The following is a 27,909-nucleotide window of genomic DNA, read 5'->3' on the forward strand; positions in this document are numbered from 1 at the left end:
AAGTGTGAACAGGAATAAAGGGACGCTCGCTGGCATGGGCTTGGGATGCCAGGACGGGAGCTGCACCATTCGGCCAATCACAGGAGGAATCGTCAATTCCAGACCCAACAGAAGCATCAGCAGGAAAGAATCCTCAGAAATCCTCATCGTCCTTCTCCAACGGATGCTCATTCAAAACGATCCCTCCCCACTGCCTCCTTTCCCATAAAATAACGTTCCTCTTCTTAGTTACACTTGCGTATGGCTTTGCCATAGTCTACTTATCCTGAATTTCAGTTCTCTGCTATTCCTGAATAAGCCCATTTTTGCTGGTAAAACGACTTTTATTTTTTGAGGTTAAGAGGCGTGCAGGAAGTGAGGATGGAACCATCTGTGCAGAGGCAGACCACTGGAGGGGGGGCTCCCGGTCACGGCCGTGGACATAGTGTCCCTGAGCCAGAGCCCCGGACAGCTCTGTAGCCTGGCCATCAGGACAGAGGCCTCAGGCAGTGGTGCACACGTGAGTGTTTAAAGCCGGCTCTTGGGGGACTAGTCTGTGGTGTCACCTCTGGAGTGCAAAGACTCCCACCCTGGCAGATTTCAAGCTGCCCGGTCACGGCACTTGAGGAGCTGGGAAGAGGTGCACAGTCAGCTTGTCACTGCGGTGAGCTGCTTCCCCCAGACCCAGTATTCAGCCTGGGCCGTGCCCCCCCAGCCTCACCGGCCACCTGCAGCATCTTCCACTCTGCTTCCAGCTGCCCTCTCAGGTATATCAGGGCCTGTGTGTCCTCTGGGGAGGCCATGGAGAAGGGACCCAGGCCGGGGGGCGCCTCTCCCTGCAACACCCGGGCCAGGATCCCTGCAAGCTGGGATGTGGATCCCTGGGCCGGGAGCAGAGGTGGAAGCAGCAAGTCACTGGTCGCTCCCCACCTGCCCCCACCCCCACCCCCAGCACATCCGCCCCCTGCCCAGCTCACCTGCTCCAGCAGGACCAAGACTCGGCCCCCCGCCGGCCCCCGCAGCAGAGAAGCCAGGAGTGCGGCTTGGGGGGCCTGCAGGCCGTGGGCTGGCCCCAGCGCCACCAACACAAGGTCAGGCTGGAAGCCATAGGCCAGGGGCAGCACAAGGGCCAGAACGCAGCTCACGAACCCACCAGTAGTCTGTGGGAAGAACGGCAGTCAGGGGTCACCCTGCCTCCCAGTATCAGGTGCGCAGCCACACCAACAGCCCCACCAGGAAGGGCAGGGGGAGGAGCGGGCCAGCCAGCACGAGGACACCCTGCCCTCGACATCACCGCTCACCCCTGGCAGTGGCACGGAGACCTGGAACATGGATGGGGCGGCCGCCTCCTTGCCTCTGATGTTCAGCCACAGATTCCTCCTTCCAGGGAAGAGCGAGCACGCGCGGGGGGTGAGCAGGATAGAGCGAGCACGTGCGGGGGGTGAGCAGGATAGAGGGAGCACGCGCGGGGGGTGAGCAGGGAAGAGCGAGCACGCGCGCGCCGGGGGGTGAGCTGCTGTTTGCCCTCCAGAGCCCAGACCACAGAAGGGGAGGTGGAGGAGGGGAGGGAGCACTGCTGACCCTCTGTGCTGGAGACCCTCCCAGGGACTCCTCTGCCAGCCCCCAGCTGTGGAAGGCCCTGCCCACCCATCACCCATGGGGACCCAGGACTGCGTGCCCACCCACACACAAGGCTGGATGTACACCTGACCCAAGGGTCATACCCGTCGTCGGCAAGGTCTGCGGGCCGATCCAGCTGTCCCACAGCCACACAGAGAAGCCTGGAGGAAAAGTTGGCCCTGGGACAGGTTGCACTCACCCAACCTGGAATCCATTCCCAGAGCCCTCCCCACGCAGCAGGGAGCAGGAATGGTGGCCAGCAGGGCAGGGGGTGCCCACGGGCCATGCCCTGAAGACTCACCTCCGCACTCCGTGGGACAAGCCGCGCCGAATGACCACATCCAGGGTGGGAGCCGCGGCGGGCTCCGGGGTTGCTGCAATGCCACTGCTCACCTGGAGGGGTCGACAGTGGGCGCGCAGGACCACTCCCAACCAGATAAACAGACACATCTGCCCCTTCTCTGGGCCCCCCTCTACATAGCTGCCATCTGTGAGATGCTTAAAACTAACTCACGTCATCCCCTTCACCTCTCCGTCAAGGAGTATTTAGTTGGGAAGACTGAGTGACCCTGAACTCATGACCCTGTCCCTGAGGACTGTTCTAGAAAGGGCCCAGGCACAAGGTAACTCACGTCCATGTGGTTGTGCGCCACCGAGCACTCCCCTGGACAGGCCATCTGCTGTGGGCAGGTCCTGGGCCCTGGGCCCTGCCCCTGGCTCATGGCCACCCTTGGCCCATCCCAGGTGCACCCACCTGCCCATCCAGGATCCCATTCAAGAGGTGCAGGACCTTCCCAAGTGCAGTGAGAGCCCTGTCCTGGGCCAGGGCCTCGTGTAGCCTATGATGGGAAACCAAGACACACGGACAGGAATTGACAGACCGCAGCACATGTACACACACAGCCCCATCCCCCTCCCCAGGCCCACGCTGCCCACCTGGCCCAGGCCCGTGTCTCCTCCTGTGGGGCTGACCCCTCCTGACGGAGGACGTCGGCGGGTAGGACCAGAGCAGCATCCAGTGCAGTCAGGGCAACAGCCGTGCGCACAGGCAGTGTGGGGTTGAGGTGCAGCTGGTCTAGGAGGGAACTCAGTGCGGCCGAGGCCTGCGCCTCTGCTGCCTTGAATTTGGGTCCCCCGGGAGATACAGGTGAGGCTCTCCGCTCCAGGGAGTAGGTGCTGGGATTCAGTATGGGGGTCGACCCTAGGGGGTGGTTCGGAGTCAAAGCCACTGCGTGGGAGCCCAGGATGTGACCCTGCCTCCCAGCTTAGGCCACACTGACCTTGCTGCCGGAGGCTCTTCCAATGAGGGGCCTGGGCAGCCCGGACTCTCTGGATGGATTCCAGGGCACTGTGGGGAGAAGCAGGAGCAGTGAGGCCCGGCATCGCACCCCCAGCCCTTCCCACCTTCCTGGCCCCGAACCTGTGATGAGGCTCCATGGGCCCCGACAGGGGCAAGGCAGGGTCACCCAGCAGCGCCTTCACCACCATGCACACGGACTGGGACAGCGACTCCAGGTGGTAGCCTCCCTGGGAGGAGAAAGAAAGGAAGGGATGTGACTGGGCCGGGGCCATCCCAGGCAGGATACCCCGTCCTGTACAGCAGGCCCCCTCTGATGGCTCCCCCGCATCTGACCAGTGAGCCCTCCCAGCTGTCACGGTCACCTCCAGCACAGCACAGACTCGGCCGCCGGCCAGCACCTGCAGCAGCTGCGTGAGGTGGGAGAAGCACTCCGGCGTGGCCCGCATCTGCCCCTGGAACCAGAGCCCAGCGTGATGGGCGCCTGGCCCCGGGACCCCGGGAGCCCTCCCCTGCCAGGCCAGGCCCTCACCTCAGGATCCCCGATCGCAGAGTCAAATCCTGCTGAGATGAGCACCAGCTCAGGGTCAAACTGTGGGCGGGGCCACGCGGGGATGGGCAGGAAAGAGACCGGAGCAGGGGTGAAGGAGGCCCCTCCAGATAGCACTCCCCATCCGGAGGGTTCCATTCTGCTATGGTGTGGGCGGGGGGGGGGGGGTTGGGGGGGCAGGTACTCTGGACAGAGGATCGCCCTCCCCTTCTCCTGGCATCAAGACCACTCCTGCCCCCCATGCAGTTACCTCAAAGGCCACGGGGAGCAGCACATGGAGGAAGGCGGCCACGTAGTCAGCATTTCCCATCCCAACCTGTGGCCATGGGGCATCAGTGCTGGGCCCCGTGGCAGAGGGCTATGAAGTCTCTGTCCCTGGGGCCCAAACTCTGGGGGTGACCCTGGAAGGATGCCCTGAACTCTGTTCAGGAGGCCTGGGGCTGCGGGGCAGGGGCGAGGCCTGGGTGAGGGGCTCTGTGTAGGCGGCTGGCGGGAGAGGCAGGCACCTGATTCCAGGGCAGGTTGACAGTGAAGCCACGGCCCTGCCCCTGCCCAACAGCATCTGCATCCGATTCTCGAAGGTAGGGCCAAAAGTGCCCATGCTCATAGCGGTGCCAGGAAAAGTAGAGGACGCTGTGGACAACCAGCCACGACCAGAGGTCAAGACCTTGTCCCCATGGCTCCCAGCAAAGGGTCTCGGGGAAGGGTCGCGTCCCCGGCTCACCTGGGGTCATCCTCAAAGATATACTGGATGCCCTGACCATGGTGGACATCCCAGTCGACAATGAGGATCCTGGGGACAGGGAGTGCTCAGAGGTCACTGAGCGGCAGAGCCTCTGACCTTGGGGCCACAGCCCACCCCAGGAAGACAAGGGGCTGGACGGGGTCTCTCAGCAGCCCGCTCTCCCACCCTCCTGTCGGGCCTGGGCCCCTGCCTCGCAGTGCACACCTGTGCAGCCCGTGTCTCTGCTTGGCGTATTTGGCTGCTATGGCCACATTGTTGAACACGCAGAATCCGTTGGCAGCGGCTCTCTGGCCGTGATGCCCAGGAGGTCTGTGGGTGAAAATTGGGTGGGGGGCACATCAGGGTCATCCTGTGCCCTCACAGGGCCACCCGTGGGTGGGAGTGACCCAGGAAGGGGACAGCTCTCACCTCACCAGGGCCAGCCCGTTGTGCACAGCCCCCGTCAGCACGGCGTCCACCAGCTGCAGCGCAGCCCCCACGGCCAGCCGGGCACAGTGGAAGGTACTCTGTGGGGCAGGGGTGCAAATGAGCCCCCACCCCCCGCACCTCACAGGCTCCGCCCAGGCCCGCGCAGGGTACAGCAGGCAGCAGGGCGTGTAGGCCATGTGCACATTCGTGAATGTGGGGCCTTTGGCCAGGGTTGGCGGCAAGGCCATAAATCAGGCACGGGCATGTGGATGTGCGGTGGGGAGGTAGCGTGTCCCCACCCAGGAAGTGGTGTGTCCCCAGGGCCGCACCGGATGGAAGTAGACAGCGTCGTATTGTCCAGACAGCGCCTGTAGTTCCCTGGTGCTCAAGGTCTGGGTTCCTCGCAACAAGGACACATACTCTGGGCTGCAGGGGGACAGGTAGGCAAGGCAGGGTCACCAGCAGGAAGAGGAGGAGAAAGAGGGGCTGGACCCGTGGGGGCACTGCCCACCTCACTGTTTCGTCACCCACCCACCCAATGGTGAAACTGAGGCAGGTAGGGGAGATGCTCTGTTTTCAAGATGCTGGCAGGCTGGGTGGCCTCAGGTCCTAGCTGGCCTCCTCTGTGGCACGTGGCTCCCCAGGGTCTGACCTGTGTACCAGGCCCAGCTCTGCCTCGGAGGCCTCTCGGGCTGCCAACTGTAGACACCTCTGCTCCAGGCCCCGCTGCCGCAGGCGCTCCAGGGCTGCAGTCAGGCGCTCCGGACGCTCGATCTCACACTCAGGGCTGAGTGGACACAGAGCTCAGGGTCCAGAGCCCCCTCTCCATCCTCCCACCTCTGCCAGGTCACACTTACTCTTCCCAGAGCAGCCGGGCCGCTGCCATGTCCTCGTGGTACACCAGCGCAGTCCTCATGGCACAGCCGTGGTCACTTTGGGCCACCCTGGCTGGGCAGGTGAATGCACTGCCTGTCCCCTCCTTGCAGCCCCCGGGAGCTGGGACGACCGGCAGGGAGCCTGGGCAGGAACACGCAGAATCCAGGCAGGGAAGTAGGCCGACAGGGGGGCTCCCAGGGCCAGATTTCCCCACTTCCTCAGACTCTGACCCAGCGCCCAAAACCCCGCCCCGAAGCGCGGCCTGACGGGAGCTGGGCTGGCGAGACGCCTGGGGCCCGGGCCGGGGCTGTGCTGCCCCATCTCTGCTACTCCGCGCTCCGGCTGCGGCTCCAAGACCTACCTTCCCCCACCCCAGCCCGGAGCCTGCGGCGTGTCGCGGGCCTCCCTCTCCCTCTAGAGGTGGAGGGGGCGGGTGAAGTCCAGTGTGCCCAGGACCCCGCGGACCGCCCCAAATCTCCCCCGACCCAGCCTGACCGCGCAGGCCAAGGCGTCAGACGCGTCCTCAGCCCATCACGTCTGGCGCTGCCCTGGGACGCATCCGAGGGCCGCTTGGGCTAGGGGAGCCCGGGCCTGAGCGACGTCGACGCGCAGCGCTTCCCCCGAGGTGTAAGAAGGGAGTGGCGGGGTCCGATTTGAGCTCCAGAAAGACCCTGGCCAAAGAGCAGACCAGTCGGAGGGTCAGGGGGTGGCAGAGCAGCTAGACAAGAGCCGCGGAAGCGTGGGGCGAGGCAAGGCAGGAGGGCAAGGCGAACAGAGGGAGGGTCTGGGCGAGGAATGCATGCATGAGGCCAGCAACCGAGCCAGATGGCCAGAGAGGAGGAAAGTGGGAGCCAGGGGCCTGAAACATAAGGGCTCTGGCAACAGCGCCCAGGGCCCGAATCCTGAGGCGGCGGGCTTCACGGAGGCGGCGTTCTGAAGGGAATAGGCCCTGGGGGGCGGGGCACGTAGGAGGCGGGGCCCTGGGCGGGAGTGCAGCCAACCCCGTTCGTGGGTGCCCCGGAAGTGTAGGAATGGCCCCTACGGCGGGAAGGATGCGGCCCGCGGCCCCCACCGGGGTTCCCACCGTCCCGGTCGAGGCACCTGCCAGAGTCCACAACGGACAAGCTACCAGCGCCGGGAAGACTCCGATTGGGTCATTTGGGATCAGGTGCCCACCCCTCAGCCAATCACGGTGGCTATGGGGCTGGCGTACTCTGACTGGCCATCCTGGCACACGTGGTCCCAGAGGCGAGGCCTGTGGCAGACCGCCCTTCCCGGATCGCCCTGAGCCGGGGGTCCAGAGAAGGGTCGGCCCCGGGAGCACCAGAGAGCCCCTGAGCAGAGAAGGCCGGTGTCCACTGTGGCAACTCGGCTGGGCCAACTGTTCACGTGTCCGGCCGAACTCCAGGCCAGAAGGGGGACGGCCTGGCCCCGCTTTGGGCGTACCTGCCCTGGGGACAAGTGGGAGGAGCCAGTGCGAACGCAGGAGCCCTGGAGCCTAGAGAACCCGGCTCTCCGAGACGTCCACTGGCTGACAGAAGGCTGCGCGGGCTCGCCGATGGCGCTGGCACGTGGACGCCGGGGCGGGAGGTTTCAAATGACAACAGAACCCACTGGTGTACTGTGTGTGACAGGTGCCTCAAAGCGTCTAGCGTGACCCCTCCTCTCCAGGAACCTGGCCCTGGAGACTGCTGGGAGCTCAGACAGCTGGGACTGAGCCCCACGTTGGGCCCTAACGCCCCGTCCCGAGCGGGCTCTGCCTGGGGCCTGGCTCCAGAGTCTAAACCTTTAGAGGAAGTCCTCAGAAGGGGCGGGGCCAATCCCTAGCCCGGGGGCTTCAGGCTCTGGGCTCACTGTGGACCTGGGAGGAAGGGCGTGCCCCGGCACAGCTACTAAGTAGGGACTGAGGCTCGGGAGCCAGCTTCTTTTCTCTATGCTTGGCCGCAGCTCAGAGACCTAAAGGTGGAGATCCAGCGCGAGAATTAGGAAGGAAAGCCACGGGGCGCCTGGGTGGCGCAGTCGGTTAAGCGTCCGACTTCAGCCAGGTCACGATCTCGCGGTCCGTGAGTTCGATCCCCGCGTCGGGCTCTGGGCTGATGGCTCGGAGCCTGTTTCCGATTCTGTGTCTCCCTCTCTCTCTGCCCCTCCCCCGTTCATGCTCTGTCTCTCTTTGCCCCCCCCCCCAAAAAAAATAAACGTTTAAAAAAAATTAAAAAAAAAAAAAAAGGAAGGAAAGCCAGAGTGGGATCTCTACAAAAGGGTTTATTTCCTTCCTGTCATGTGGGCATAGCACAGGGCCAATTTACATTCCGGGCTGGGGGTTCAGGAGAGTCCACACCAACGCCCCCCAAAAGAGACATCCCTGAGTAGGCACTCAGTGCCCTCCCTGTGTGTCTCTTTCAGCTGTGTATACTGGGTTCCAGCAGGGGCTGGAGCGGACAGGGTCAGGCCAAACCTTGACCCAAGCCTCACCACCCCCATCCCCCACAGGCTCTGAGGCTTCTTGTTGCACCTGGGGAAGGGGACCACTGCCCAGGGAGTCAGAGGCCAGTCCCAGGTCAGTTTGGCATCCTGTTCAGAAGGTCCAGATGCCCCCCCCCCCCAAGGTTAGACTGAGGTGGTAGCCTTGAGAGCAGGGAAACGGTTGGGGGAGGGGGTCCATGGAACCATAGGTCTCCTGGGATGCAAACCCCAGCCAGAGTCACAGTGATAATCAGGATCCCCTTCCAGGTGGAAGCCCCAGCCAGGGTCCTCAAGGCCCCCTCCCCACCGCTCTCAGGGCCCAGGGGTCTTCACAGCGCTGTCTCCTTGGACACCTTGGTCCCCAGCTGCCGGGGAGGCTTGAAGCTGAGCACTTCCTTATATGTGACACCTGGGGTGGGGTGAGGGAGACAGATCATCACGGGAGAAGGGGCCCCATCACCCTTCAGAATCAGTTCCTACAATTCACACCAAAGGCAGAAGCCAGTGACCCAGGAAGAACACTGGGCCCAGCTCACTGGTACCTGCCCTGACCAGCACTGAGTCCTGTGAGGGGCGGCTCAGGGTAGGGGTGGGAAGAGCTCCCCGGCCCTAGAGCACAGGCTGTTAGCCATTGACCTAGGGGCCCAGCCAGTTCCCAAAAACATCAGGGCCAGAGGTCATTGCTGGAGTGCAGGTGCCACTTCATCCGAGGCTACGGCCACTCTCAGCCCACCTGTGCCCCCCATCCACCCCGAAGGGGCTCCTGTAACCCAAACCCACTGTCCCTGGCGTGGCCAGACAGGCCCTGGCCCCGCAGCCTTCTGCAGTGAGCAGAGGCTGTCCTGGCAATGTAAATCAATGTGTCCACTCAAGCGGAGCCACTCAGGGCCCCAGCAGGGCACACCTCGATTTCTGGATCGAGACTATCCATAGAAACTTAAACGAGGGGAATTCCCACCACCCACAGCATCTGCCCTCCTTGCCTAGTGGTCCTGTCCCCTGTCCCCAGAGCAAGCCATCCCAAAGGAAGGAGAAAGCCTGATTTGCTTCTCCTCTGGCCAGTCTGCAGCGGGACAGGTTCTGCTCAGCCTACCTCACTGTTTCCAGGCTCACCTGGCCAGTGGAGCACCTGTTTGGGGGACTCTGCTCCTCCAGAGCCCAGTTCAGGAAACACTGTGCATTTAGAGCAGACGATCTGCGGTTTGCCCTGCCTGTGGCATGGATGTATTCCCGCCCCCTGTGGTGCCTCCTAGGCCCTTCATCTGATCCTAACACAGGGCTCAACCCATACACGGAAGGTCTATGTGAAGCTGGCTGTTCCCAGGGAAACAGGAGGCGGTGAGAGTTTGCATTCCTGACCAGGGGCTTAGCCACAAACAGGTCACGTGTTCCCCATGGTCTATAGTAAAAGTAAAACCTCTTACCACAGTCTGTGTGGGTGGGGACCACAGAGAGGAGCCTGTGGCCCGTGGTTTTCATGTTATCTTTTTTAGCAGCAGAAAACTTTCCCCAAACTGAACGAAACTTAAAAGCACAAAACAGCACAACCAAGGGCGGAGCTCTGTTGAGAGTTACAAGCACCCCGTGGCTTAAGGAACGTGATTTGGGAACCACCAGCCCAGTCCCACCCTGACCCCCACGTGTAGGACCAAGGCCCTGTGTCTGAGGCAGAGCCAAGATGGGGCCTAGGACACAGTGGCCACCATGTGCCACGGCCCCGACAGTGCTAACCGCTGCCCTCGGACATCCCAGCACCCTCCAGGCTGGTCCTGCAGCCACCAAGAGAAGGGCACCAAGCCCAGCCCTCACTGCCTGCCATTCTGCCAAGACAGTTCCAGCGCAGGGCTCCAGGACCACAGCAGAGGGAGGCCTGGGGACCTGGCAGGTGTCCCTGAGCCCAGCCTGAGGCTTAATATCTGCTGGTTGGCCCTCAGGGAGGAAGGGAAGGGCCCTTAGTGTAAGGCAACGGCCAGCCTGGCAGTACAGAGCAGTTACAGGTACATCTGAACTGCTCAGTGGGACTGGAGGAACAGGCGAGGGGTGGTGAGGGGGCTGGCTGGGGCTGGGGGTGGGGGGCTTCTGCTGTTGGCAGGACATGAGAGGTGTGAGTTGTGCAGGTGGGAGGGGTCCCGAAAAGGGCAGAGAGGCAAGGACGAGTTCAAGAGGTAAGAGTGGAGGCCTGGGGATGAGTGGGAGTGGAGGGGCTCCAGAATGGCCAGGACATGGGGAGGAGGTGGGCAGCATTGGGCAGGGCCGGCAGGGCTGGGAGAAGCCAAGTGCTCACAACGGCCCTGAGCTGAGAGCTGCCTCCTGCAACTTCCAGAACTCCCCTCCTGCTCTCGTTTGTGCCGAACCTCCTGCCAGGAACATTCTTCCATCCCTCAGCTCCAGCCAGAGGTCACCTTGACCCAGAAGCCCCACTGCCCTCTGAGTCTGTTGTGTTCCTCAGCTGACCTGCATCCCAGGACTCAGAGCCCATGCACAGGCCCCTGCCCAGAGCCCCCCACTCACGCTTCCACTCGTCCAGCGTGCGATCCACATCGTCAAAGGACTCGTCGTACTTCTGGGCCTTGGGTTCGTCCTCCGTGTCCTGCAGTGACTCAAAGTAGGGGTGTGTGAGCGCCTCGGCCGCAGTCACCCGCCGTTCTGCATCCAGTACCAGCATCTTCTCCAGGAGGTTCACAGCTGCGGGGAGAACTGGTTAGGGAGGGTCGCAGGCCCCAGCGCCCTGGTCACTGACCCCCCCCCCCCCACCTCCAGTCCAGCCCTACCCAGAGGACTTGCGTTAGTCAGGATGGAGGCAAAATCCTTCTTCTCCAGCTCGGGGAGGCCCTTCATGTAGTTCTTCGCCTTTTAAGGAAGAAAGGGTAAGGGGCCAACCCACAGGCCCAGGCCCAGCCCCTCCAGCCCCCGCCCAGCTCCCCACTGACCTCGGCACTCTGCAGCCTCTGCACAAATTCATCGGGAGGAGTCCCTGTCACCTTCATGATCTCCTTCAGCTGGTCCAGGTCTGTGCTGAGATGAGGAGCACAGCACGGGGCCAGAGAGCAGGGCGCACCCCCCCACCTGGCTGGGGCAGCATGCCCAGCACCACCACCCCCAGACCCAGCCTACCCCCCCCCAAGTGTAGGATACGGTCACTGCCCTTGAACAGCGTCTTCCCTGTGATCATCTCTGCCATGATGCAGCCCGCTGACCAGATGTCCACTGAGACAGAAGCCCCTGCGTCAGGGCTCTGTGGGCCAGGGAGGGGGACGTGGACATAGGGGCCACCTAGCCTGCCACACCCTCGCCCCAATCCCATCCCAGGTCAGCAGCCTCCCCGCTGGGCCTCCCATGAAGAAAGGGAAGAAGGCGGGCAAGGCCAGGGTGCCTCTGCGTCTCCGGCCATTCTCACCCGTCTGGGTGTAGTGCATCCAATTCAAGATGACCTCAGGTGCACGGTACCACCGGGTCACCACGTACCCAGTCATCTCGCTGTCGGCCTGCCTGGCCAAGCCGAAGTCCAGGATCTATAGTCAGAATCAGGAAGGTGGGGCAATACGGCCCCCAGGGAGCAGGTGGGCCAGCCTACGACCCAGGAGCACCGGGCACACTGGGGCCTCTGCCAACCCTCCAGGGCCTGAGGTCATGGCCTCTCCATGAGTTCCTCCCCATGGCCAGTGCCGCCAGCCCCACCCGACCTTGCCTTCTCCTACCCTCAGGAGCGGGCACTCCCATGGGTCTCCTCTCCCTGCTCCTCTACTCTCTGCTGACCCCAGGACCTGGCCAGCGCTTTGCAGGGGCCCCCTCGGCCCTATGCTGGCTCAGGTATGGAGGACCGGGGACACCTCCCGCCCTTCACCTTAATCAGGTGTGAGAGTGCGCCCACTTCGGCCCTCCATTCCCCGTGCATCAAGTGCCTCCCCAGGGCCCATCTGCCTGTCAGCTGCCAGCCATGGCCTGGATGGCTGGGGTCTGGTCCCTCTGCCTGGGCTCGAGCCAACACTCCCCCAGGCCTGAGGGCCCAGGGCTACAGGCAGATGGACAGGCGGGGAGAGATGCCCAGCCCCCCCCCCCGCCCCCGCCCATGCCAACCAACACACACCTTCAGCTCACAGTCCTCATTCACTGCCAGATTGCCAGGCTTCAGGTCCTGGGGGCACAAGAAAGGTGGGCGAGCAGCCCCTCCCACCACACCAGGGCCAGAGCCTGGACACCTGAATGTGGGGCAGCCAGACTCGGCCATCCCCACCCGGATGCCCTTCCGGGAAGGACAGAGGTACCCAGGCCTCCACAGCTGTGCGTGAGCCTCGCACACACTCCCCACTGGCCCCATCTTGCCCCCTCACAGGCCAGCAGTGGAGGCTCCTGGCAGTCGGGCCCCTCCCACACCTACAGGCCACAGGAAGTTCCCGCCCAGCACCAGGACTCACCCTGTGGATGACGCCAGCAGCATGGATGTACTATGGGGACAGACAGAGGGTCGGTGGCAGTCAGCTCTGGGACCTCAGAACCACGGACGAGCAATCCCACCCTGGCGCCGGCCTGGCCTGGGGGGCTCTGCCCCTCCTGCAGCACCCCCGTGCGCTCCCACCTTTAGCCCCTTCAGCATCTGGTAGACAAGGAACTGGATTCGGTCCTCGCTCAGCTTCTCGTGCTTCATGAGTTTGCCCAGGTCGGTGCCCATGAACGGCATCACCAGGTAACTGCAGGGACCGGGGTGGGCGCGGACAGTGGGCATCACACCCCCTGGGCCTAGGCTCAGACCCTGGAGACCCCGGGGATCGCCTGGCAGCACCTTCTACCTTCCACAGTGCAGCACCAGGCTCCACCCACCTTCCCAACGCACACCTGCCCCAGAATGTCGGGTGGGTCAGGACCGTGTTCTGGGGTTTCCTGCAGGGCCACATGGAGGCTAGGGTCTAGGGAGCACCAGGGATCAGAGACAGAAGAGGGTGCAAGAGGAAGGAGGGAAGTGTCTGTGGGCAGGGGTGGGGACAGGAGGACACGTGGCTCAGAGGAGCAGGCTGGGCCTGTAGGTGGAGGGAGAGAGACACAGAGCAGAGACATTTAACACCTCGCCAGGACACTGAGGCCTATGTGTGTCCTCGACCTCTGCAAGGTCAGACGGCAAGGAGCCTGTCCTCAGCCCTTCCCAGGCTCAGCCCCCGGCCTTGGCCGACGACAGTATGAATCCAGGGATGGCAGCCACAGGCAGGCCCCCTGCCGCCCCTCCCCTGCCTGCCAGCAAAGGTCAGCAGCTCCAGTTACAAAGCCACATACTTGATGCCAGGGTCCCAGAGCACGGGGCCTGCTGGCTAACCGACGCAGGTCCAACGCTCACACCTCCAGCACTGGACAGCCCGTGCCAAGCGTGGTCCAAGGAGGCCCGGGCTGCACCCAGCTGCGCCAGTGCCGTGGGTCCCAGGGGTGCGTGGCAGGGGGTGGACTGTGGTGTGGGGAAGGGGTGGGCAGTGTGCATCCCGACCCCGCTGGGCCGCAGGGACAGGCCCACATGCCAACACAGAACCCGAGTCAGCACCCAAGAGCAACCCGACACCCCTCTGCCCTGCCCAGCCCTCCCAGGACGGCACTCACAAGTCTGTGAAATCATCCAGGGTTTCGTCAGGAGTGAACACGTCCAGCAGCCCGATGACCTGGGGAGGAGGCCAGAGTGACAGGTGGGACGGAGGCACAGTGGAGGGCATGGGGGTTCAGGCAAACCCCCGAGGCTGGCACTGTGCTCTGAGCAGGAAAGCCCCCTACAGATATCCCCCGTCCCTTCCCACTGTCCACAGGGCCTGGCTCTGTCTGTTGGCCACGCAACCCAGCGCTGGCACACATGCCCATAGACACAGGCTATTTTTGAGTGATGACCACAGGAATCCTGGGGGAGGGGCAGCCCCAAGTCTGGGTCAGCTCCCAGCCACCCAAGGAGCTCCAGCCCCTTGGCCCTTTGTCCCCCTCTTCCTGTCTCCATGGAAGACTCGAGACCAGGGTGGGACAGCCCCCCAGGGGAGTGCCAGCCCCCAGCAGGTCCACCAGGGAGCCTAGTTTCCGCTGGAGAGGCCCAGGCCGACAGCACCATGATCGAGCTGACAGCTAGACCCAGCCCCGCAGGGCCCTGGGCAGCTTGTACATCCTAGTGGCCAGAGGGGCAGCTGGATGTGCCAGGAGGGAAGACCCCTGGTATAGGCCATGCAAATGGGGGCCGAGGTGGAAGGGAGAACACTCCAAGCGTTTGAGGAACACGGGGAGAAAGGCCAGGTGGCCGAGGCCCAGGCCAGGGAGCAGCCAAGGAGAGGCCCGAGGGAGCCCAAGTAGGCCCTTGCATGCCAGGTGAAGGTTTGGCTTCGATCCTAAGAGCTGCCGAGAAAGGGTTTAAATAGGTGTGATGCTGAGTGAGTCCCTCTGTGTGCTGTATGGGGACAGACAGGAGTGAGGCAAGAGTGGACACAAGGTGGAGGGACGGCTAGATGGCCTTCAGAGCCGCCAGCCAGAGCCATGGGGACAGGGAAGGAGAGGACAGAGAGGGAGGTCCAGTGAGGGCCTGGAGGCAGGCAAGTACTAGGGAATGAGGACAGTGTCTTTGCAAGAAGAGGACAGAGGACAGGGTCCCCAAGTGTAAGGAGGGTCCATCAGCTTGATGGAGACTTCCGTACCTCTGCGGCGTGGATTCTGGCCTAAAGTGCAGGGAAGGAGAGGGAGAAGGCCCGAAGCGTGGGTGGAAGGGTGGGACCCGCCATGGCACCCAGCCCCTCATAGCCTCAGTGTTCTTGTAGGAAATGGGTTTACGATGGGCTGAGCCTCCTAGCTGCGTTCAGGCACCATGCAGGCAGCGGCAGCTGGCTGCTAGCGGGTTGGGAGCTCAGCTGGGAAGGCACAGAGGGGGGGATTGGGCCAGGGGGCCCAGCAACTGAAGGAAAGCCCTGAGACCTTGGGGAATGGGCAGGGCAGGCAGGAGAGGGGAGCAGTCGGGGAGGAGTATGCAGCCTTGAGGAGATGGGTCTGCCTTCATGGGAACCAACCTGGGCATGACTGGGTGTAACCAGAAGGTAGGGAGGGCAGAGCTGGGCTGCTGTCTGTCCCAAATGGATTCTGCCCCCGTCCCCCCGCCCCCCCCCCCCCCCCCGGGAAGGGCCAAGGGCAGAGAGGGAAAGTCAGAGTGAATGAAGGACCCAGTGTCAAGGGGACAAGTTTCCTGGTGGACGTGGGACTCATTTTCCCCGAAGGAGCCTGGTGGCTCTGATGACCCAGGAGGGGCCAGACCATCAGGAGCATGATTAGCCCAGGGTCTGAGTACTCACACCCGCAGTCCGAACTAGGGGTGAGGCAGGAATGGCTGGTGTGGGAGGGACAGAGTTCAGAGCCACAGGAAGAATATCGAGAAGCAACAGGGACTCCCCTAGGAGAGAGAAGGGACCCAGGCCTGCCCTCTCCCGGCATAGAAGGAGGCGTCTCTGCGCTGGCCACTGCCTAGTGCCCTCCACACGCCAGCTCTGTAAACCCCATCACCACCGGACACCCCAGGGCTCTGAGGTGACAATGCCGGCATGCCAACTCCTGCTCAGTGACTAGCTCTGCACCCCTGAACCGAGGCTGGGGCGGTGGACTGGAGCAGACTGCGCAGGACAGGGACCCCACGGGTGCAGAAGGGGGCCTGGGGTGCAGCTGTGGAGGACGCCTGGGGAGAGGGAAGAGGCTGGTGCCTCTAGGATGACTGTGTCCTCTCTCACCTCCAGGCTCCGGCTGGGGGCAGGGTTGGGGTGAGGCCTGGAGGATGCCCTTGGCCTGGGCAAGCCACCGTCCCCTGACTGGGATCTGGGTTGAGGAGCCAGATGTGGCCCCAGGAACGAACCAAGGAGCTAAGCCTTTGGCAGGGCCTGGCCTAGCAGGGAGGACTGGAGCCTGGGGAAGCAGTCTCTCTCAGAAAGGGGGCGGGGGGCCTGCCCTCAGCACGTGGAGCCCCACCAGCTTCGTGGGGTACAACGCCCTGATCCCGCACGTCCGCCCTGCCACATGGGCGGGGTCGCCCAGGGGCTGGGTACCAGGGCCTCAGCCTCCCAGGGCAGGACTTGCACGGATGGACGAGGAGGCCCTGAGCCCAGCTGAGCGGGGACCAGCGCGACTCACGTTCTCGTGACGCATGTGCTTGAGGAGGCGAAGCTCGCGGTAGGCGCGCTTGGCGAACAGCTCGGACTGGAAGGGCCGGTACAGCTTCTTGATGGCCACCTTGGCACCGGTGCGGCTGTCCACGGCCGAGCTGCGGGGCGCACCGCTGAGCGGGAGGCCGGCCCGCCCCCGCCGCGCGCCCCCGCCGCCCGCCGGCCGCCCCGCCCGGCCTGCGCTCACCACACGGCGCCGTACGCGCCGGAGCCCACGGGCTGCAGGTCCTGGTACACGGCGCGCACCTCCCAGGCCGTCTTGGTCACCTCCTGGCGGTAAAAGCCCTTGCGGGCGGGCGGCGGGGAGCTCATGGCAGCCCCGGGCGCCGCCCCCCGCCGCAGACCCCGTGGGCGCTGCGCCCCGAGGACCGGTGTGGGGGGGGGGAACACCCGGAATCGGCGGGACTCCCTTGGCGCGCGCCCGGGTCCTCCGGCTCCCGGCTCTCTCCCCTTTTCCCGCCGCCGCCCGCCTGGCTGTCGGGAGCGCGCGACCCCGGCCCGACCCCAGCCCGGGCCCGGGGTAGCGCGCGGTCCCTCCCCTGCCCGCCGACCAACCGGCCCCCGGGCCGCGCGCACGTGACGCCCCCGCCCGCCCTCCGGCCCCTGCGGAAACCCGAGGCGGCCGCGGCGGGGGAGGGCCGGCCGGGGACGGGGGAGCGCCGCCCCGCAGGGCAGTGCCCGCCCGAACGCACTCCGCCGGAGGCCCCCGCCGCCTCCCCACCGGAGCGGGACTCCCCCGGCCCGGGTCGGGGGTGTCTCAGCCTTAGCGCCTTGGGGCTCCCGGCTCCTCCCCAGTAGCCACGCCCCCGGGGAGCTGGGCCCCGACCGAGGACCTCTTATTCCCAGCCGCAGGTCACTGTCCACCCGCCTCGCCAACTCCACCCCACCGACCCGGTCCCCCAGCCCTGATCCCCCTTCCGCCCCCACCGGGCTGAGCTCCGCGTTCCGCAAGTCTGCTGCCCACCTTGCAGGACACGCCCCTCCCCTGGGGCTGACCATCCTGTCCCAGTATGGGGTTTCCCCCCAACCCTCCAATTGCCGGCATCCCCTTCCCTGTGGAGGAGCTGGTTCCGTTTCCCAAACTTAGGCTGCATCCCCAACACCCCTCCCTGTGACCTCCCGATCCCAGGAGCCAGAGAAGTTGTTCCTGTAGGGTCCCCCCCTTGAACCCTTGTGCACCTCCCAACCCCCTCCTCTCCATCCCCCCACCCCACTCACCCAGTGGGAAAGCCTGCTCCCAGCATTTGCAAGTCCCTTTGTCCGTCCCCGCTTCTGCCCAGCTTACTCCCTCCGGTTTGTCTCAAGGTTGGTCTGAGCCTCTCCACCCTCTCCAGAAAGTTGTGCTTGACCCCGGGGGTGAAGGAGGGCCCCACTTGGGCTCTCTGCGCCCTCTTTAACCCTCGATGGGGGCAGCGTCCTTCCACATCTGGCCACATCCTGGACCAGATGCTCCTGGAGGACAGAGCCCCCTCCACGACCTCCTCCACCCAGCGACCTAGGCCTGAGAACCAGTGGAGTAACAGGATCCCCGAGGCCCCCTGCCCCTCCCTCTGTGCCCTGCCGGCCGCTGCCGCCATGAATCAGCAGCTCAGAGGCGGCCAGAGCAGCTTTGCACCTGGGCTGCGGGCTGGTGATCTGCAGCACCCAGGACTGGAGACTAGTCAGTGGGAGCAGCCCGGGGTCACTGGAGCCACAGCCACCTGTGCCCTTCATGCCCTGGGCTGCCGGTGGCACTCCACCTGCCTCCTCCAGGAGGCCCCTAGCTGGCCTTCTTACTCCCTGTGGTGGGGTCCAGGGGTCTGGTCGTCTGGTCGGCTTCCCTAGGTGGCACGTGTCCCAGTTCTCCCATCCCCTACCCCCCACCCAGCCTCGCTTGGTTTCCAGGGGTTCCCCAGAACCTGAGGCCCAGTAGCCATACTGACCAGGTCCCTGGAGGCCCCACTCCCACATGGTCTCCACCCCCAAGGCCCAGGGCAAGGGCACGACTGTCCTTGTTGAGGCCAGTGCCCTTCCTCCACTAAACTGCAGTGCAAGTGTGTCCTGAGAGCAGGTGGTCTCTTTCCCCTTAAAGAAGCTATTCCCCCCACACACACCCGCTTCACCCAGTTCCAAGCAAGGACAGGCCTTTGCTCCCAGAGACCCCCGATTGTCCCCCAGCAGCCTCCCTGACCACTGAAAGGCAGCACAGGTCTGTATCTGGGCCAGAAGCTGAGCCTGCCCAATGAATTCCTCAGCAACGCAGCTGGGGTCCATCTGTGGGTGGCCATCCTGCCTTGTCCCTCCTCAGAACCCATTAGCCTGGGTGGAGAACCCAGTCCACCCCACCCCGGTCCCCCTGAGCTCTTGGGGAGCAGGGAGGGTGCTATGCCGGCGATGGCTGCTTGTCCGCCTGGAGACCCAAGGGATGGAGGCAGTGCGGGGGGTCTGGTGGGGCCAGCCAGCTGGGGATGTGGTGCACAGATCCAGCGACCCACTCCAGGCAGTGCGGACAGCCAGGCAGCGGGGCCTGGAGACTTGGGACACAAGCCGAGTGAGAGAGAACCCCTTTATTGTGAAACCCTGGTGCAGGCACTTGACGTTGAGGCCTCTGGAAGGTGGGAGGTCACCAGCTCCTGCATAGGGTGCCACCACCCCACAGAGAAGCCCCTCGACGGAGGACCCACACCCCCAACATGTTGAGCAGGTTCGTGTCCAGAGCTTACTAGATCAGCTCCATCCTGGAAGAAGGGAGGATGAGGGTCACCCACAGACCAGAACCCCCGGCTCTCAGTGGCAGGGCCAGGTGGACAGAGGTAGAGCGTGCAGAGCTCTGGGCCAAGGTCCGGAGCCTGAGTCCAAGTCTGCACTGGTGTGTGCCCCCTCCCCCCGCCCCCTCCAGGCTGGAGCCCCCTGTGCCAACCAGCTCTTCACACCTTAGAAGCACCTGCAGCAGCCCCCACAGCCAAGGAGAAAGCGTTGGCTTTTGTCCACTGGATGCCGCTGCCCGCCTGAGCCCCTCGAACGGTACACACAGGATCTCAGCAGCAGCACCACCACCCCTGCACCCCTACAGCAGGCACTGAGGGAAGGGGAAGTGACAGTGCGGCCACCTCCGTTCAAGCTTCTTGCTGGTCATGGAAGCTGGCCCTCCCCTCAGGCAGCCACGGATTCACACGTGCCTGCACACGCCTTGACACGTAGGTACCAGGAGCACACGTTAGTGCACACGTGCCACACACAGCACAGGTGAACACACGGCTCCAGAATGACTTTCTGATTTGATACCTGGTGGCTGTCCCTACCCTGCCAGCCTCCAGGAAAGACCCCGCCCAGCTTTCAGACTCGGGGCTCCGCATTTTCCAGAGTAGCGCCGTACTTGGGGGCTGAGAAGCTCTGACAACTAAGACCCCCACTTCAGTCTCCAGGGGGCCCTCCAGAGACAGTCCTCTGGGACTCAGGAGATCTGGAGACAGACACACTCCCCAGAGGGACCCCTTATGGCATCCAGGTGAGGTCCTGAGGGAGACCCAGATTGCTGGGAGGAGGCAGGGGGAGCAAGGATGCTCTGCCTAGACTCCTGCCCCAGTGGCTTGCACACAGGCACACTTCTGTGCGTTCACATGCATACGAGGACTGCCCACAAGGAGCAGTGTGCAGGTGAGGGGTCCCAGGCTAGGGTCGGGCCTGCTGGCCACAGAGGTGCTGGGAGGCACTCCTCGTGGGAATCCGGCAGGCTGAGGGAATCCTGCAGTTCGAGTGGCCGGCCGGCACATTCCCCTCACTGCTCAATATCCAGGCTGCCAGGTGACTGCGGTGGCTCCGGGGGCTTGAAGCTGAGGACCTCCTGGTAGGTGAGCTCTGGGGAGCCAAGGAAAGGGTGAGCTCCTGCGGTCGCTGGTGGCTGGCCCGTCTCCCCTGCTGCCCCAGCCCATCACCCCGAGGGCAGCCTCAGCTGCCCGCCCCCCCCCCCCTCCTTCCGGAGTCTGCCCTGTGCTGCCCTCCCCCCAGGTCCCTGCTGGACACCCCTCACCCCATCTCTACCTGCCCCACCCTGGGGGGGGGGGGCAGCGCTCTGGGAGGAACTAGAACACTTCCAGAAGGAAGCAGGCAACTCCTAGCCTCCGGGGGAATGAAGCCCTCAGGCCCTGGGCTCCACCTCTCCCACCCAGCCCTCCTCAAGCTCACCCTTCCACTCCTCCACGGTCCGCTCCTTGGCCTCAACGCTTTCATCATAGGGCTCAGCCTCGGGCTCATCGTCGGGATCGTGGTACTGGCTGAAGTAGGCGTGGGCCAGGGCCTCGGCCGCACTGACCCTCTGGTCACTGTCCAGCACCAGCATCCTTCCCAGGAGATCCACAGCTACAGAGTGGCCAGTGGAAGGGGGGTGGTCAGTTAGGCATCTAGGGCCAGATGTGGAGCCCAGCCCAGACCCAGGGCGCATCCTCACCCAGGGGGTTGGCTCCACGGAAGATGCTCCTGAGGTCCTTCTGGGGCATGGGGGGCAGGGACTGGATGTATGTCCGGGCCTGGGGGCACAGAGGAAGGGCCTGAGGGGGCTGCTCACACCCTCCCTCCCCTGGCCCCAAGCCAGGCAGGCGCTTGCTGAGAGAAGCCCCCAGACTCATTCCCTCCAACAGGCCTGGACAAGAACATGCACAGACCAGAAGCATCTCCCACTTGGGGTTTAGCGGCTCGAGCACCCCACTTGGCTCTCGATGCCTGGAGCCCCGGGGCCTGGTGTCCCCCCACTGCTCTGGGCAAGGGCACTGTTGGTTAGTGCTGGGGTTGTGCCCTCGTTGTCCCTCATGCCCCAAGGACCGTCTTCCCTGTTCACCTGTTTCTCCCTTAAGGGGTCAGGCACTGCCTCAGGCTCCATTCCGCTGTGACCCATGCTCCCCACAGGCTCCCTGGTCTACTCCCACAGAGCCTCTCCCTCCAGAGTACCTGAGGGCATGGTTAGCAGAGGGAGCAGGGAGCTGGTGACTCACGTGTTCCGATGATATTTTTGCTAGAACCTCAGGGCTGGGCGTGCCCACCACCTCCATGATTCGCTTCAGCTGGTCGATGTCTGCCTGGCTGAGGAAATGCCCACTGGCCAGGAGTAGACCCTTCCCAGCCCCCAGACCTTGGGACACTGCCCCAAACCTGCTCTCCTACAGCGGGGGGCAGAGGAGGCAAGACCAGCCAGAAAGGGCCAGTGCCACATCCCCTGAGACCCACCCAGCAGAAAGGGACCCAGCCGGGGGCAAGGATACAGTCATTTCCTGGGAAGAGGGCCTTTCCCTGGAGCAGCTCAGCCATAATGCAGCCCACAGACCAGATGTCCACTGTTGGCGAAGGAGTCTCCATTAGTCTGCCCTCCCCAAGCCCCCCTCAGAGAATCAGGGGGCTGTCCGGATAGTGCCAGCCCAGTGGCCTCTCGGTCACACCCGGGCCCAAAGACAGCAGCCCGCTTACTCCTCTAGACCCAACCCTGGGAGGGGGAGGAGTTAGCCCAAGACCTGCTGTGCTCAGTACCTCTAAGGTCTGTTTTGGAACGATGGTCCCAAACCTTGCCTGTCCCCAAGGCTGGACACAAGCACTCCCACCCCCCCCCCCCCCCCCCGCCGACGCAAGGTCCTTGGCCTTTGGCCCCATAAGCCCCCACCCTCCCCAGGCCCTGGCCTGCCTGCCCACCCTGGTCCAACACAACCCGTGTGCCCCCATATGGGCTGACATCACCTGTCTGGTTGTAGTGCATCCAGTTGAGCATGATCTCAGGCGCGCGGTACCAGCGGGTGGCCACATAGCCGGTCATCTCCTCATCAGCCTGGCGGGCTAGCCCAAAGTCCAGGATCTAGAGTGACCACCAGGCCTGTCAGTGCCTCCAGGCAGGCCCCGTCTGCCGGCCAGCAGGGTGACCGCCCCGCCCGCACGGCCAGCTCACCCTAAGCTCACAGTCCTCGTTCACAGCCACGTTGCTGGGCTTCAGGTCCTGTGGGGCAGGCAGGGCGTGAGCGCAGGAGCAGGGCAGCGCCAGCCCCGACCCTCACCCGGTGGCCACACCTACCCGGTGGATGATCCCCGCGGAGTGGATGTACTGCAAGGGGGAGACAGGGCGAGCGTCAGGTTGTGGCCACCATGTCCCACCCTGCGCCCACCCGCGTGGCGCCCACCTTGAGCCCGCGCAGCAGCTGGTAAACCAGGAACTGGACGTGTTCGTCGCTCAGCGCCTGGCACTTGACGATGTTGTTCAGGTCGGCGCCCATCAGGGTGGTCACCAGGTACCTGGGAGGGGTCAGGGGTCAGGACAGCCCCCCCCCCCCCCCGCCCCGTACAAGCTCCCGCCCAGCTGCCACGGTGGCTGCCACTCACACTTCGCTGAAGTCCTCAATGGAGGTGGCCGGCGTGAACACGTCCAGCAGCCCGATGACCTGGGAGGGGGGCGGGAGTCAGGCCTGCCCCGCCCCGCCCCGCCCCGCCCCGCGGACCCGCCCCAGGGCTCTCTGCTCACGTTCTCGTGCTTCAGGTGTTTGAGCAGCCGCAGCTCGCGGTAGGTCCTCCGCGCGTGGATCAGCGACTGGAAGGGTCGCGACAGCTTCTTCACTGCCACCTTCTGGCGCAGCCGCGTGTCGTAGGCCGAGCTGCAAGGCGGGCAAGTGAGGCAGCGCGGGCGCAGAGGGGGGACCCAGCTGTGGGCCCCCAGGCCCCGCTCCTTTTGGGCCTAATCTCGCCCTCTGAGCGCACTTTTGCTCGGAGGACCCCTAGGGTGCACTGCCTTCGGTGCAGCCAGCCCCTGACCGGCCTGGAAAGCCTCTCCTCTGAGCCTCCTCTGGGCCGGATCGCACCCTCCAGTCCACCCCTTCCTACCAGTATTCAGGCCCACAAGGTCCTGGCCTGCCCCCACCTGGGAGTCCTAGAGCAGGACCCGGATCTTTTCCCCCAACTCAGCATGAGGCTGGGGGAGGGTCTCCAATGACCAGGCCGGGAAAACAACCACTGCAAACTGTTCTCCTGTTCCCCTGTGGGCCCATGCATGGGGGCGGGGGGCTCCCCAGGTGGTTCCAGAGCCACCTCCAAAGCCCCTGGACCCCCAACGCCTCTGAATATTCAAAATATGGACAAAAAGCTGGCCAAGGGTGTTTACTGGATTATTATTTTTTAAGAATGAAAAACTGGACAACACGAAATGTTCAACAGAGGGTGGTATCTGGACCCCCACTCCACTCCCCAGCTCCTCACCAGCCTCACCCACCTACTCTTCCTCAGCAGAGACAAAATGGTCACTGGCATCATCTCCAAATGCAAATAGTCTGTCACCCCCACCCTCTCAGAGTCCCACTGCCCCCAGCACTGGAGCCGTGCTAACAGCCATGCCTTTACCAAGACTGTTTGGTCACCGATGCCCAGAACTTCCCTCTCTCCCAGTTTACCTCCACTCTCTAGGACCCTGCTTCCCCCAGGAATGAGTGTGCACAGGACAGGATGCTCATGGGCCCAGGTGGTGGTGGAGGAGAGCCCCAGCCGGGTGCCTGGGGCACCCAGGCCCCTTCCCCCAGCCTGTCGCCTGCTGGGGAAGGTCCAAGTCACTTCTGGGGAGGCAAGCAGGGGAGTGGCTCCTCATGTGGGGCGGCGGCCCTTTCCCCCCAGTGCTGTCTGCACAATCTGGTGACACAGAATTGGCACTAGGTCACCAGCTTCACCTGTGGGAGCCCAGGAGAGGGCCGTCACCTGCACCGGGGCAACAGAGCAATGGGGAGAGACCCAGGCCTTGCTCAGGGAGCTGGCCCCCCCTAGGGACCCCCGAAGGTGGCTCCAGTTGAGAGGTGAATCCAGCAAAGACTCTATGCGGGGCCACTAACGCATCATCCCTGACCCTCTTCCTGCCCTTGAGGTCTTAGAGATGAAGTCAGAGGCCAGAGGCTGGACCAGCTGAAATGGCCAGCCTGCGGATTCTGACAAGCTGGCGGATGACTGCAGATGGGAGGTGGGGGTGGGGGGTGCCGAGCCCTTACACCAGCCCTTACAGCACTGGGACTCTGGAGGGGTTCAGGAAGTGCCACTGGTAACCTTCTGTCAGAGCCAGGAGTAAAGCCCCATCCCGAGGGGCTCTGGCCTCCCCACCTAAGACCCCCTCAGTGGACGGCAGCCACCAGCTCAGGCCTTGGTAAGGACCCCACTGGGTTTGGGGGGAGCACCTCTCAACATCCACATCCACACTCAGCCCGAAGGTATTGTAACTGCACCCCCACCACCTGGAACCACCTCACCTTAAGCCCCACCCCCAGTCCCTCCACAGCCCCACACAGGTCTCAGCCAAACCCCCAACCCTGTCTCCCACTTCCAGACTCTGTCCTCTGTCAGGGCCCCAGGGCTCAACTGTGGGGCTGTGCTCTGAGCTCTCTTGGTGGGGGCAAAAATGGAGCAGGGGTAGACCCCCACAAGCACTCTGATCAGGCCTGAGCCCCATCCAGAGTCTGAGACCCTTTGGAAAACAGGGGAGGGGGCAGGACCCAGGGGAGTTTTGAAGCCAATGTAAGGGGAGGGGTCCTGCCCTCCCTCAAGTTGGGCTTTCTCTTTTGCAAACAAGACCACCCATCCTAGGAACGGGGCAGACCCCAGAGCTGCCCAACCCTTGACGGGGGAGGGGGTGGTACCCTGGACGCCTGTTCGCACAGTTAGGGGCCAGGGAGACCCGCCCTTTGGCCGGCTGTGACGCCGCAGGATTTGGGCCCGGTGGGGGTGCTCCGGCTGGGACGGGGGGGGGGGGAGAACGACCCCTCTCCCTCACCCGGAGCGGCGTCCGGCAGGAAAGTTTCCTTCTTCCTGCCCCCGACCCCCCATTCATTCCCGCGATCGGTGAACGGCCCGGGGGCGGAGGCAGGGCGAGGCCCCTCCCCACGCCAGGAACCTCGCCAAGGGAGGGGAGGGGGCGCGCACTCCGTCCCGCCCGCACCTCCCCGCCCTCCCCGCCCTCCCCGCCGCCCCTACCAGACCGAGCCGTAGGCGCCCGAGCCCACCGGGCGCAGCCCCTGCAGCCGCTGAGGCACCTCCCACACCGTCTTGTTGAGTTCCTGCCGGTAGAAGCCTGCGCGCGGGCCCGACATGTCCGAAGCGGCCGCCGCTCGGCCCGCGCCCCGCCCCGCGCCCCCGCCCCCGCCCCCGCCCCGCGCCGGAGCCCGAGCCCGAGCGGAGCGGACGGAGGGCGGCGGGAGGAGGCGGCGGCGGGCGCGGCGCGGGGCGGGGCCGGGGTGGGGGTGCGCGGGGACGGCCGCGCGGCTTCCTGCCCCTGCCGGGCGGCGGCCGGCCGGAAGCCAGCCCTGCCCTCCCCTCCCGGGGTCGCGGCCGGGGCGCCTCTGCCTCCTGGGGTCCGCACTGGCCCCAGCGTCCGCCCGCGTTCGGCCCTCGGCCGCGCCCCCCCCCTGCCAGGCCGCCTCCGCTCCCCGCACCCTCCCCTGCCCGCACCGGTGCCGGCACCTCGGGTTCGCTCATCCCTCCTCTCCCCGCTCCTGCTCCGGGCCCTGCACGACACCCCCACCCCCCAGCCTGCTCCCTCAAGATCAAGCCGTGGGAGCGGTTTTTCCATCGATGTAGAAAATGCCACCTAATCACAACTGGACACTTGACTGGGTCCCCCTCTGGGGTGTGCAGATGGCGCCGCCCTGCATCCCGGGCCAGCCTGGCTTCCCTCTCCCTTGGAGGCCGTTCTCGGCTTGGCCGTGTGGTTCCTCCGCTGGGAACCTTCCGTGGTCCGAAGCCGGCGGCTGGGCGCCGTCCGGCCGCCCCTGGGGAGAAGTGTGGCTGCTGGGCGGGCCTGGGGAACCAGCCCTGTCAGGACCAGGGACAGCGGCAGCGCCAGGGGACCTCGGAGGCGCTGCACCCATCAAATGCTATCCCCAAGTGTGTCCTTTCTGGTTCCTGGTACCTTGCCTCCTTCTAAACGCACCCTCGGCTGTCACCTCTTCCAGGAAGCCCACCCTGACTTTCCTATGTACAGAGGAGCTCCTCTGGCGCGTAACCGCTGTTACGCCTCCGCGCGTTCCCTGGTTTCCTCTCCTGGCCTGGAAGGATTATTTCAAGCAGGCTGCTGTAACTGACGGGGGGAGGGGGGGGGAGTGGGGGAGAGGTGTTCCTCATTCCAGCAAGACGGCCTCCTGCGACTGTCTGTTGCTCTGCACCCGCGTAGTTACTTTGCATTTTGAAGTGACACGTGTTCGCAGACAGCATTGTCCCCAGGACAGACGCCTCCTGGCCCTCTATGTTGGGAGGGCAGTGAGTACTGTCTGGGCTGCAGCCTCATGGAAAAGTGGGAAATCAGGCTCTGCGTGGCCCGAACCCCCACCTCTCAAAGACAAACTAAAACCTGAGTTTTTACGTGAAATCGCCTGATTTTTAAATATTGGCAACCAAATTAAAACAAGACATCTCAAGGCAGTGCCAGGCAAACGGACATAACTGCCCAGCGAATCGAAACCCTGGCGGGGGGTGGTGGCTGGGTGGGGGGCGCTGGGTGGCTCAGGGGGTTAAGCCTGGGACTTTGGCTCCGGTCATGATCTCAGGGTTTGTGAGTTCGAGCCCCCCCCCCCCCCCCGCAGTCCGGCTTGCTGCTGCCTGCGCAGAGCCCGCTTGGGATCTTCTGTCCTCTCTCTCTCTCTGCCCCTCGCCCCCCAAAAATAAACATTAAAACCAAAGAAGACAAAACAACTCTGGCGGGAGCCAAGAAACCACAAAGAGGGGTGCCTGGGTGGCTCAGTCGGTTAAGCATCCGACTTCAGCTCAGGTCACGATCTCGCGGTCCGTGAGTTCGAGCCCCGCGTCAGGCTCTGGGCTGACAGCTCAGAGCCTGGAGCCGGCTTCCGATTCTGTGTCTCCCTCTCTCTCTGCCCCCCCCCCCCCCCGTTCATGCTCTGTCTCAAAAATAAATAAACGTTAAAAAAAATTTAAAAAAAATAAAGAAACCACAGAGAAAGCGATCCGAGTCTCGCTCCGGCCAGCCTTGCGTGACTTAGGCCAAGTCCCGAGCCATCCCTGGCCTCAGTTTCCCCTCTGGGAGCCAGTGCTGGTCGGGCGGTGGTGGGGGAGGACACCGGTGTCGCCCCGCTCCGCCCCTCCTCCAGAGTCCCCGCCTTCCCGGGGGGCGGAGGCGCGCGGAGCCCCGGGCTGCGGGGAGAGGAGGCGGCCTTTGTTCGCGCTAGGCGGGCGCTCCCCGCCTCCACCCCCCCACCCCCCCCCCCCGCCCAGACCCGCAACCAAAGCAGGTTCCCCGGGCGACAGGCTCCGCCCTTCTTCCGCGGCCCGGGGGTGGAGTCGTGCCGCCCCTAGGGGAGCCTGCGCCCGGCCTCCCCCTACCTGCCCCAAATCCGGGCTGAGTGGTCGGAACTGACCAGAGCGGAGTGGACTACCCGGCCGGCTCAGTGAGTCAGGCAGAATGGAGACCCTCCCTCAGAATTCACCCCCGTTGGCCCACCTGGCCCCAGGCTGGCGGGTCCTGGCCAAGCTGCCTCCTGGGGAGGGTCCGGGAGAGAAACCAGGGAGTTTCCGGTGGTGGTTAGGGTGGGGAGAGGGCACAAAGCCGGACAGGTCAGGAAGTCCCCTGGAGAGAGACACCAGTGGAGCTGAGCCAAGCTTTCAGACCGTCCTGCCTCCCCGGGACTGAGCTCGGCTTGAGGGACAAGAAAGGGGGAAGGTGGTCAGGGAGGAGGGTTGAGGCAGGCTGGGTGGGGCCACAGCAGGGATTTCATTTTTGCTCTCAGGGTGATGGGAAGCTGCGCTGGACATTTTCACAGCGTAATCCTGGCCACCGGGTCCGGAGGGTGAGAGAGGCCTGAGCCTAGAGAAGTCGGTGGTCATGGCGTGGAGAGCAGCG

The 27,909-nt window shown here is 64.3% G+C and overlaps 3 protein-coding genes across 10 annotated transcripts; all 3 read right to left on the minus strand.

Annotated features, from left to right (window-relative positions):
* Window positions 1–302: 302 nt before the first annotated feature.
* On the minus strand, window positions 303–6,591 carry HDAC10 (histone deacetylase 10). Of its 8 annotated transcripts, none has more exons than XM_047866265.1 (20): window positions 6,577–6,591; window positions 5,457–6,146; window positions 5,252–5,386; window positions 4,929–5,025; window positions 4,600–4,697; window positions 4,396–4,500; window positions 4,171–4,239; window positions 3,953–4,079; window positions 3,697–3,762; window positions 3,429–3,488; window positions 3,262–3,351; window positions 3,020–3,126; window positions 2,880–2,947; window positions 2,536–2,800; window positions 2,354–2,438; window positions 1,901–1,992; window positions 1,704–1,760; window positions 1,281–1,359; window positions 957–1,139; window positions 303–860 (listed from the first exon to the last, which is right to left on the minus strand). In XM_047866265.1, the coding sequence occupies exons 2-20, from the start codon at window positions 5,513–5,515 to the stop codon at window positions 636–638; spliced, it is 2,067 nt and encodes a 688-aa protein (XP_047722221.1). In that variant the 5' UTR covers window positions 5,516–6,146; window positions 6,577–6,591; the 3' UTR covers window positions 303–635. The 8 variants fall into 8 exon arrangements, with proteins under 8 accessions (XP_047722221.1, XP_047722222.1, XP_047722220.1 ...); XM_047866266.1 differs by lacking the exon at window positions 6,577–6,591 and having other exon boundaries at window positions 303–609; window positions 701–860; window positions 5,457–6,565; XM_047866264.1 differs by lacking the exon at window positions 6,577–6,591 and adding an exon at window positions 6,518–6,557.
* A 1,126-nt stretch (window positions 6,592–7,717) lies between these two features.
* Window positions 7,718–16,772, minus strand: MAPK12 (mitogen-activated protein kinase 12). Its single transcript, XM_047866271.1, has 12 exons — window positions 16,273–16,772; window positions 16,054–16,183; window positions 13,519–13,577; window positions 12,515–12,626; window positions 12,354–12,383; window positions 12,026–12,073; window positions 11,336–11,450; window positions 11,074–11,145; window positions 10,869–10,948; window positions 10,710–10,788; window positions 10,450–10,623; window positions 7,718–8,347 (listed from the first exon to the last, which is right to left on the minus strand). The coding sequence occupies exons 1-12, from the start codon at window positions 16,395–16,397 to the stop codon at window positions 8,268–8,270; spliced, it is 1,104 nt and encodes a 367-aa protein (XP_047722227.1). The 5' UTR covers window positions 16,398–16,772; the 3' UTR covers window positions 7,718–8,267.
* A 1,844-nt stretch (window positions 16,773–18,616) lies between these two features.
* On the minus strand, window positions 18,617–25,241 carry MAPK11 (mitogen-activated protein kinase 11). The gene is made up of 12 exons (XM_047866272.1): window positions 25,035–25,241; window positions 22,558–22,687; window positions 22,419–22,477; window positions 22,220–22,331; window positions 22,114–22,143; window positions 21,991–22,038; window positions 21,786–21,900; window positions 21,320–21,391; window positions 21,053–21,132; window positions 20,512–20,590; window positions 20,250–20,423; window positions 18,617–19,922 (listed from the first exon to the last, which is right to left on the minus strand). Exons 1-12 carry the CDS (start codon window positions 25,148–25,150, stop codon window positions 19,843–19,845), a joined length of 1,095 nt encoding a protein of 364 aa, XP_047722228.1. The 5' UTR covers window positions 25,151–25,241; the 3' UTR covers window positions 18,617–19,842.
* Window positions 25,242–27,909: the final 2,668 nt, after the last annotated feature.

Source organism: Prionailurus viverrinus, chromosome B4, assembly GCF_022837055.1.
Source record: "Prionailurus viverrinus isolate Anna chromosome B4, UM_Priviv_1.0, whole genome shotgun sequence".
Lineage (NCBI taxonomy): Eukaryota > Metazoa > Chordata > Mammalia > Carnivora > Felidae > Prionailurus > Prionailurus viverrinus.